The sequence below is a fragment of the Vespa velutina genome, chromosome 8, assembly GCF_912470025.1.
Source record: "Vespa velutina chromosome 8, iVesVel2.1, whole genome shotgun sequence".
Classification (NCBI taxonomy): domain Eukaryota; kingdom Metazoa; phylum Arthropoda; class Insecta; order Hymenoptera; family Vespidae; genus Vespa; species Vespa velutina.
This window is the reverse complement of record NC_062195.1, coordinates 5,171,814-5,183,367: the sequence shown is the minus strand read 5'-3', so window position 1 is coordinate 5,183,367 and position 11,554 is coordinate 5,171,814. Positions and strand designations below refer to the sequence as shown.

Here is an 11,554-nt window from a genome sequence, read left to right as displayed (position 1 = left end):
TTAAATTCCTAGATCGTCCTATTTTCTACTTAAGCAAAGCACGAAGTTGCAAGTTAACGTAATGCAACTTTTTCTTTTTCGCTGCTAGAAAAATTGCCAAACTTGCGAATACTGAAGTAAATACTTGTCGTTCCTCGTTCTTCATTTTACATTAACAAGAGAAAAAGGAAATAAACGTTAAATAATAGAAATTTATTCAAAGTATAATTTTACTGCAAAGGAACAGCGCTTTTTTATTTTATTCTGTTTTGAGAAAAGAGATATATATTTTCGAACGATTAACTCTCCTTTCTTGTACGGTTCTTTTTCGAAAGTAATGCCGTTAGATTTCTTTATTGTAACCGAAAAAGAAAAAAAAAAAAAAGAAGAATGAGAAAGAGAAAGAGTAAAAGAGAGAAGATAAGTCCTAGAGATTTAACTCGGACAGGTTTGGACTTTTGCTAAAAGACCGCCAGAGGTTAAGTTCTTATACTTTGCTTTCTTTTTTAGTTACGATTAGTTTCATCCCTTCTTGCTACGAAGAGAAAGAGAATAAATGCTGGGTTAGACTTAAATCTCAAAGATTTATTACTTCGTTGCTGGTCTTGACGCTTCTTCTCTCTTTCTCTTTCTCTCTGTTATAGTTTCTCTCGAATCGAACATACTCAATTGTTTCTAATCGATCGGATTAAGAGAGACACGTTTAATCGACGTTTCTCAGTAAGCTTGTTCGACGAAAAACGATATCGTTTTCTCTTAAGTTTATTCTTTCGACATTAACCAGCAACAAGATATGATTTTAAGAAACTCAACAACCTTCGACCTTTTCTAACCATTTCAATTTTTAAGATAAAAGTTAATCGTTCTAAATTCGCAAAGTCTCGGTACGAAGGAAGCATTTAAAATCTTTAAAAGGGAACGCAGCGCCATTCCGATGATGATTGCACGAATATAACTTTCATTTGAGAAATGAGAAAATTTAAAGAGATTGGTATTAGAGATATGCTGTAAAAAATTAAAAAAAAAAAAAAAAAAAAAAAAAGGAGCGAGAGAGGGAAAAAGACGGACAAAATAAAATTGGAAATTTTTCATCGGAAAAATATTCCATAGAAAAAATTTCTCATCGAGAAACAAAAAAGACAAATACTTACAAATCAAACTTATTGTCTTAATTATTCAATTTGTATATTAATAATTTAAATTCGATCGATTCTTTTTTTTAAAAAATATAAATAAACATATAGATATGATCCAAGCCATTTGCATATATACACTGGAGGATTTAAGTATTTTTACATGTATTGTATGGTATTTCTATATTCTTATTATACGAGTAATTACTTTTTTCATTGTATATATATATATATATATATATATATATATATATATATATATATATATTGCAGTTTTTAATATTTTTCGATACTTTCGTCCAACTATCTGATAAAAAATATTCTCAAAGTAAATTTCCATCGTAAAAAGGAAAATGTTTTTTTACATAATTCCGATATGTTCTTCGTACTCGCGAAATTTTACAAAAATAAAAATTATCGGATTAAGAAAGTTTCTTTTGTTAGTTTTTAGACACTCATAATAATTAAATGCATATGATTTCTCAAGATCGATCAGAAGTTCGCTTGTTCATCTGAAACATCCCGAAACGAAGTTTATGATCTTCCATTAAAGTTTCCGTCTTAACGATACTCGTGTAATGACCTGTAACCTCTGTTAATAGCACTTAAACCATATGTCGTTAGCTTGGATCTTTTGCGTAAATCAGAGGTTGGTAACTTCTTCTTCGCTACGAGCCATACGGCCCTCATCATCAATCAATCCATTTCCTTCACTATTGTGTAGAGATCAGGAGAGTGTCATTGGGACGGTACAACGACAAGAGGAGATTTTCGATAGCTCCGCCTATCCCCATCTTTAACGTTTTCTCTTATCTACAGAATAGGATCTTAGAATTAGTGATATAATTGTAAGATGTCCATATTTATGGTCGATTATAGATAAATGTATATGCCATCATAGATATTTTATTACATTATCCTACTCAATATCAGTTTCTATACTTAGTTCACGTTCTCCCTCTTTTTCCCTCTCTCTCTTTGTTATGAATAGTGCTATGAATGCTTTGAGCAATGAATTAGCCAATTAGACCCGTATTTCTTGCAGTGACATTCTCATGATCTCTGTACAAAGCTCAAGTTCAGTAACTATCAATTCAAACGATTTTTTAAAATAAATTGAAACAAAAGTCATGTAACTCATAAGATAGGACTGTGTCAAATAGTAGGGTTCGTCTTCTCTCATATTACTGAAACAGTTAAATAAGAGAAGGAGCCACATGCCATCCGCACGAACGAATAGTCGCTCATTTGATTCCTTTATATTCCTTTTATAGATCATTATTCCTGTCTATTAAATCAGTTAGTTTCGTTAAATTGCAATTGTGGAAATTATATTACTTACGCGTCGTAAAGCTGTGATCCCACCAATCGGTTCGACAAAGATATGCTTTCAAATCATCGGCTGTACGTGCGACTATAACTACCGGTGGTGCAACCAAAGTACGAATACTTAGAAATACACTGAATATCATGACTATGATACCAAGTCGCTTGAGTAAACTGGCGTCCGTAATTTTTACCGCCTTTGCTGACTTCACTCGAAATATCACCGATATTCTGCAAACAGAAAGAGTGTTTATAATAATAATCGTAAAAAGTGTTCATTGTGAAAAGGAAGGATTAATCGAAGAATCAAGTTTCTTATTATTAATTTTATTAACCAAATAGAGATTTATTTTCTTTATTATTTCCTTTTTATTTCTTTTTGTACATTTATTATCTTATGAATCAAAATTCGCATTAAATATTACGAATTCAAAATTTTTGATTTCAATTTTCTATTTCCAATTTCTCGATTAATTTACATTAACATTTGAATAAATTTTCTCGTATAAGATTATTCCTATCGTATTTTATTTTCTATTATCACTGTTTGTAATAATGAAAGAACAAATCATCATCTTTAAATTATTCTTCATTTACATATGAACTTTATATTCTTTAAATCTATAATCAATTCTTTTATTTTTTTCTCTCTTTCAAATCGTAATGTAAAACGCATGAATATGTATGAATTTCATAAAATATAAAGTTACGTGACCAATATTCTATTAAATTCAATGAAAACTCTTAGAACGTTAAACTTTTGTTTTAATTAAATAAAACTATTTCTTATGTTTATACGTTTATTATTTTAAATTACAAATGAATTATCGATAATCGTACAAATAATTAGTATTAAATATGGTGAGCTTGATAAGCTGTGTTCATAAATTTTAAGCTCATTAAATTTGATATTTTGTATTTTGTTAGGATAAAATATTGTTTTTTTTTTTTGTCTTTTTTTAATTTAATTCGAATGAAAAAGTTATAAACGATGATTAAGTCTATAATTTTTCTTCACTTTTATCTTCTCGTAATTCGTTAATTTATTCTCATTATTAACGATAAATGGGTTTACACGAGTCTTTGTAAGCATGATAGCATGAAAAACAATGGATCTTTCTTATCGTTAACAACGGGCACCGAATGCGAATCGTAAAAGCCAAACAGTTTCGTAATGTAAAATCTATGTCGACGAAGATTAACGATGATTTGACAATAGTACAGAAAGGGACATAGTGTAGGGTATTTGATCGTAAAGGGTAAGCTTCGCGTTAGTTTCGTCGATTTAAGGAATACACTATAGAAACTGATTTAATGCTCTGGATAAACAATCTTTATTTTATTTTACTTTATTTACTTTTTAACGGCTCGCCAACATTGATATATCCAATTTATCGTAATAAAATTCAATTGTATATAAATCAATAGGAAGGTTTACTTTTCGCGCAAAGGTATTATTATTTAATTTACGATTAAATGGATGTATCTACGGGATTGGAATATTTCTGTTTTATCATATGCCCGGAAAATAGATTTAGATCAAGAAGATTCGCATTCGAACTTTCTTTAGGATAAAAACGAAGGAAGTTAGAAAAGGCGAAGAGATAGAAAAAGAAGAACAAGGAGAAAAGCGGAACGGAGCAAAAGGAAAAGCGATCTTTTGTTCCGGAAGTTTGAAAGGCCCGGAAATCCTGTGGTTTCGAGAAGGTACCGTTTATGTCGGTGGATCGAAAGAGACAAGTACGGGGAAATAGTAAGGTACCGGCACGATTATCGATCCTTGATAAGTTCCGACCTTCTTTTTAGTTCTAACCAGTAATTGATGCATTTTTCAGTGATGTAGCTCGAGAGAAGACACTAAATGTAGAGCTAATATGTCATTAAAGATTTATAAAGATATTTAGTAGATACTTACTAAAGATTTCGATTGTAAGTATTATAACATTCCATTTGTAGTTTTAACAATTCCCATATTCAGATTATTAACAAGAATCTCTTTCTCCCCCCGGCCCCCCCTCCCTCTTTCTTTCCCTCAAATAGGAGTACTAATAATTTTACAAATATTCTTCATCTACTTATCTCCTATATATCATAATTATCTGTAAAACATATTTTTAAATATTTAAGATTATTCCGTAAAAATAAAAAAAAAACCGCAATATTTTATCAAAATTGTTCTAATACTAATAATTCGGATTTGACTGAACATTTAAATAACTTTTAAGCGTTTACAATATCTTTTCCCATTGTATTACCTACTTCAAAGGATTCGTGAATCCTTGAGGAAGAAAATACTAAAAGATACCTCATCGAATTTCTTGGTCGATAAACAGCAGAGGAAATGCAACCAGTCGTTTGCTACGAATACAAATGAGATATAAAACCTCACGAAAAATCCACTTCAATGTGGAATAGACTCAATAGTATCTTTTATGATTCACGAAAGATGACTGCATAAAAATAAGCGCAACGCCTTTGTCGAACCGCTTTTGTGATTTTGCATGAAGGGGAGGATAGGGAAAGAGGGAAATTTATAACCATCCTAGGGGAGTCCGAGATATCCATGAAGGTATTTGTATCGACGGGAAGGGTAGTATTTTCTCTTGGACAGAGATCGGTGATGTCGGATTTAGCGGGAAAGCGAATGCGAATGAGTTTAATACCAACACGTTAAATCTCGAAATGTCCGATCTCGATGCAGAGATCGGGAGTGAAGACATTAGAGGTGGTATGCGGGCTGGATTAGAGCTTCTGCCACGTGTCGGACTAACAGGACTGACGAAGACTTTACTGAATATATCGATATATGAGCCATATTATCGGATTGACCGAATGTGTGCCAGCAACATACATATATACATACATACATATATATATACATACATACACATATATATATATATATATATATATATATATATATACATATCATATGTATACATGTAGATGTTATACGGGAGAGATGTAGCTTTCATTGAACTAAATCGGAATAATGGCAGTGTACCTAACACATAGGTATATTGACCCGGTTAACATATGTATATCTATAGTTATATACAAATTGACTAGTAAACACTCGATGATCTTAGCACGGACTGTAGATTATATCATTGTTATATATTTTCTGATAAATTTCTATTAATAATATTGTTTATGAAATAGTATAAAACGTCCGGTGTAAATTATGTTAAGAAATCGTTTCAATGTATATTAAAAAATTTCATAAACACGACTTTTTCAGATATCAAATAATCGTAACATGATTCCGTGCATTGATTCATACTACTCGAAATTCAATATTATATTATACATCCTCGATCCTTTATACATTATCGATGTTAAATAATTAAATGTTCTTCATCTTATCGTATTTTATGATTTATCGAGAAAAGAAAAATTAATTTATCATGTTTTTTCTTTCAACTCATTCAAAAGTTTAATTTTTCATATCCAAGAAAATAAAGAGAAAAAACGTAATGCCGTTAGTTGTTGATATCATAACGCAATAACAATTTATCTCCATTTGTACGAAAATAGAAAAAGAAAAAAGAAAGGAAAAATATGGAAAAATTGTTATTTCATTTTTTGTTTTATTTTTTCTTTATTCTTTTTTCTTTCTTTTTTCTCTTTTTCTCTCTCTCTCTCTTTTTTTTTTTTTTTTTTTTTTTTTTTTTTTTTTTTTTTTTTTTTTTTTTTTTTTTTTTTTTTTTTGAGTAAAAATTGCATTTATTATCACCGTGTTTGTTTAGTAACATAAAAGTCTAGTTAACAACTACATATAAATAAATAACATCAATGTTGCAATTTTCATTTACCGATATTTTTCTATCGAACGTGAGTAACAGAAATCTCTCCAGGATATTTGGAGGGTCATTTTTTTTTATTGTTATCACTCGCTTGTTTACTTACCGCCATGTTTTCAACATTAAAGCACCGTATGTCAGAGAAAAACCGATTTCTCGGAGCCAAACTCGTACAGTGCACGTTATAACGTTTGGCTGAGGATACATAACGATCGTCTGCAAAAGATAAAAAGTATAGAATTTTTTCTAACGAAACGATTTGATAAAAAATGAGAGATTAATTATTTATATCGTATTTAACACGGTTTAAATAATTCTTGTCATTATAGACATAACAAAGGATAATTAACGCAGAGATATGTTAACGTAATGTAAAATCAATATTAGCCTTTTTAACGTTAACGCAAAGTGCATAAATCTAAGTTCTAAGTTTAATAATTATTTTTATCCCTACGGATCATTTATCTGTAAGATCAAAAAGATTGACAAATTGTCCAATAATTTAATCTTGTTTTGAGAAAGACTTAGATTTTACCGTGCAGTATATGAAGAATGCGCCTAGTACTATAACGCGCAGCAAAACGGGACTGGCAGCTCTGACCACCTGAAATAAAAAAGCAAAATATATTGCTTGGTAGAGACTTTTTCATGGTTTTTTTTTTTTTTTTTTTTTTTAAGAAGAATCTTTAATTAAAACAAGACTATGGCATTCTGTTTTTTCTCTTTTTAACGACATTCGTTTCCTTTTAACGAATGGATATTCATTTCGTTAAAATTTCGATGTTTCTCTTTGTCTCCTCTTGTACAATTAAAATATGAAGACGATTAATTCGTGTTAAAAAATGAGCAAGCAAAACAAACGAGGAAGTATTTCAATAAGCGCCTAAGTATGATACTTAAGTAAATATATTCAGTGACGTCGTAATAAAAGTCAGTTAGTCATGACAAGTCCGAATGCCATGCGATAGTTTAATTATTTATTGTAAATTTTTTTTCGCACGTACTCATTATCATTTTACATCTCTCTATCTCTCTCTATATCTCTTTCTCTATCTCTTTATCTCTCTATCTCTCTCTCTTTCTCTTTCTCTCTCACTGTGTCTGTTTCTCTCTCTCTCTTTCCCTCTGTCTCTTTTCTCATGTACACGTTGTCGAGAACACAGACAATAAGCAAGTTTATTCGATGTAATGCCGTAAATGAAACAGTTGAGACACGCAAACGAGAAATTAGCTTTGTTGCCAGTATGAACTTTGCTTTGTTATCCTCTCTTTCGTTTTTCCGAATGTTTTTATTTTCGTTCTCATTTCAATACTAACTACGCGAAAATAATAAAGGTCGCCGTGGTATTCCGATATCAGTACGAATTCAAATTTCTTATTTCTCTTTACTTAGTTTTTTTTTTTTTTTTTTTAGCATTGTTAGTAATGTCAGATGAACTCGAGAAATAGAGAGAAAGAGAGGCTATAATATATTTGACAAGTTAAATGCTTTACATTTAAGTGTTATAATTAAATATCTTAAATAAAATGACACCACGAATTTTCTTCAGACTGCATTGGCTGAGATATTGAAGATTTTTTTATAAGATATTTTATATTTTTATTTTTTAATAATGATATGCTCTCTCTCTCTCTCTCTCTCTCTCTCTCTCTCTCTCTCTCTCTCTCTCCTTTTCTCTAAAGAAAATAATTGTACTGATATATTGTATTAATGTCAAATTCATCAACGAGCAAAATTTAATTTGGTCGGATAAAAGGAAAGAATAAAAGAGGTAAACGGGGTTAAATTCGAGAGGATCGATTTCAAAGTTTGAGATATTCATTTTTATTTAACAAAAAGAGATAAAGCCTCATAGAAATTGGAGCAGAGACTAGATTCTGGTCTAGATTGTAGTCTCATTGTACTGTTGAAAGTTTCTTGAAACTGGCCGGCACCTTCGTGGACGTACATAAACGCAAAAGCTATTTCGAAGTTTCTATGTTATTCAAATGAAAAAGAGTCCGAGCTGTAAACTCGATTAATGCCTTCTCTTCTTGCTGCATCGTCCTCGTTTCGACCTTATTTCTTCTAAGATTTATCGCTTCAATGATACATATGTAATATGTATGTGAGATTTTATACGAAAGGATCCTTCGAGTAGAAAGAAAAATTATAATGGTTTAATAAAAAGAGAATAAAAATGTAGTCATATAACGCTTCTTAATCCACAAGGTATTTTCTTATAAAGCATTGTATTTTCTTTTCTATCGATGCAGGTGTTTGTTCCACGTTAATATTTCTTCTGTGTTATCATAATGATAAAAAATAAATGGCGTTCGTAATAATATCCTATTAAATCAACCTCGAAATGTTTGAAATAATATCGAGATAGTAAATAAATTTAATAAAAACGACGATAACAATTTTTTTTTCTTCCTTTTTCGAAATATTCCAGAGAAATGATAAAGTTCATAGACACTTTTAGATTTGAACAATATCGAAAAGCTAAATATGATACAAGATTTAGGTTATTATTTTTTTATTGACCAGAAAGAAATATTACTTGTTAATCTGAATATAAATTATTTATTTTCTTTAATTTCTTTCTTAAACATATTAAGTTCAATGATTCAACAAAATTTCTTCTTTTATTATTCGAACACTTATATCTATTAATGATCTGTTGTATTTCTTTATTGAATTATACTAAATTTTGTAGTAATTAAAGTTACATAACATTTTGCGATATTGAATGAGGCTTCATTCATTCAGACTTTTTTTTTTTTTTTTTTTTTTTTTTTTTTTTTTTTTTTTTTTTTTTTTTTTTTTTCATAAAAAAATGTCAATTATAAATTCAATATATAATCTAGTTGCATATCCAATGTTTACTTTCATTGTTTGTCATTCAATCTATTTCACATACTGTATATAACTTCGGTCTTTTTTTTTTTAAAACATGCAAAGAAACTTGCTATCGAAGCTAATGCGACTGTTTGTCATTCAGATTTTTGTCAGGTAATGTACATAACAAATGTTTATATTCACAAGCGTAATCCTTTGATATTTTTTTTCAATACAAATAACACGCACGTTCGAAGGGAGTCACAATCGAGCCATGGATGTGATCATTCAAACTGATAACCTAGTATTTATAAATCATTATTTCTATTATAGTCTTTGATCTTTTTATTCGACGAAATAATCATTTTCACGCGTGAGCGACAATTAATAATAATATATAGGTTAATAAGTAGTAAAAATTTTTAGAAAATAAATCGAAATTATTAGAATAAAATTTTTTTTGGATAAGTTTTTGAGAAAACTCATTGTAAATATAGTATTAATAGAGAGAACACATAAAGAGTACAAGTTGAACTTGACTTAATTGTTATTAAATTTTAACTTAATCGTCATTGAATTTTAACAAATATTATATATGATTTTAATTTCCTTATTAATCTTTGTCATCTATTATTTTTATACGAGATATATTTAATTTGTATTGAAATCCATTGAACGATCTAAGTCTCGTACAAAATTTTGATTATTCTACTATGATTATTCTACTATATCGATTTGTTTTTTCAAAAATAATCCCCTTCTCGATTGTACCAAAATTGCAGTAAGGCATATTCTACAACGATGCGATCTAAAATGTTTGCAGACCCTTCATAATTTAGATCTAAATGGATCTACGAAGAATGTTCCTATTGTATATCTAAATGCATCGGTATTTGTCCTTATGCAAATCGGCGAATTTGCTATACTATCAAAGCAAGATTCTAAGCATAGAACAGAATGTTCTTGTAGAGGGATCACTTTAAAGTTGAATTCATTTCTAAATATATCTTTGTAGAAATACGTACGAGATCCTTATTTCGTATATAACGAGATTATTATTAAAATGAAATATATAGCCATATGAATTCTTAATACTTTTATGCGTTTTAATTTGTGAATAAGAGAAGAAATGGTAGGTCTGTTCAATATCTTTCCATTTCCTCACTTCTTTGGGAATAAGGAAAAATTATTTCTCGACCTTTTCCTACGTCGACATTTTATCGATCCCTTACAATGGAAGTTAATCAGGGTCGGAGAAGTGCAAAAATAAGAGCAAAAGAAAGAACACAACCAAGAACACAAGTAAGAGCGCAAGCAAGAGCAATAACAAGAGAAAGAGAGAGAGAGAGAGAGAGAGAGAGAGAGAGAGAGAGAGAGAAACATAGACACGATGAAAATTGCAGAGAAGTTAAATTGATGTTTTCGTAACCAAAGCAATTTTACATTAAATTGGAAATGCACTCCAATGGCATCTCGCTAGACCAACCCTCTTCCTTATTCGAGTAACGACAAAATGTTGAAGCATCTACTATCTCTCATATCAGATGTTGTAAGGAAACTGTTGCTGAGAATATCTTTCTTTTTTTATGGGAACATGAAAGACTTTCGTTCCCGGAACAATGACTGGAAAAGAGGTTATGAACAATAGAAATAAGAAAAGAGGATATACGTGCTTCTTCCAATGTAGCTAGATAAATAGTGTTTGCTTTTATAAAGAAAATCCAATAGTGGAATTAGCCCATAGAGTGGAACAACGTAGGATTCTTTTATCTTTTTCTACGTCTTTCCCAATTTTTCGAGGGGTTCTTAAAAAAGCAACGAAAAATATTATTACGTTTAAACAAGCAACGTAAGAGGGAAAAGGGTATCGTTATTACGGAATACGCGTACGATACGAAGGGTATCGTTATTATGGTTATAAATAATATTAATCAGCCATTTACATTGTCGTATTTTAAGTACAAGAAACAGGTAATGTTCTCATAAAAACGGCTTAGTCCTAAATACTGCTATGTAAAAGGGGTGAAGGGTGATGGAAATATAGAAGAAGAAGAGTCCTAGTATATTCAAGCCGTTCTCTTCGTACGGAAACAAAAAGTATGCCGATATATAGCACGATATTGTAGTGCTTCGGTTATGTCTCAATGTAGTTTATTTTCCTAGAAGGATCGTTACGAGAAAGGAATAAAGCTTGTTTTGAAATTTTCTCGAAGTATGGCTTAAATTTTATATTCTTTCTCGTTTCATTATGCATATACTTGTATTTATGTACGTCATTAAAGTTCATCAACAAACAGAAAGCTTGTATTAATTTTTAAGCCAGCGATAAAAAGTTGTTTAAATTCAGAAAGAGGCACATGCATACACACACACAAAGAGAGAACGAGAGAAAGAGAACTGTAAAAAGAATAATATTTTTGAAAAGAATTTTAAAAGTTTAAATAAAAAATTAACCATTTTGATATTTTATTTTTTTGTTGCCTATCAAAACC

At 30.0% G+C, this 11,554-nt stretch overlaps 1 protein-coding gene across 3 annotated transcripts in view; it reads right to left on the bottom strand.

The window, feature by feature from the left end:
* The window catches only part of LOC124950812 (probable G-protein coupled receptor 158), a 94,413-nt gene that overhangs the window by 7,322 nt on the left and 75,537 nt on the right, over positions 1 to 11,554 (bottom strand). For all 3 annotated transcript variants that reach the window (XM_047498140.1, XM_047498141.1, XM_047498142.1), the window contains exons 6-8: positions 6,777 to 6,845; positions 6,348 to 6,457; positions 2,455 to 2,669 (exon numbers count right to left, since the gene is read on the bottom strand). In XM_047498140.1, the coding sequence (XP_047354096.1) occupies positions 2,455 to 2,669; positions 6,348 to 6,457; positions 6,777 to 6,845 (394 nt within the window). The remainder of the gene's footprint in view (positions 1 to 2,454; positions 2,670 to 6,347; positions 6,458 to 6,776; positions 6,846 to 11,554) is intronic.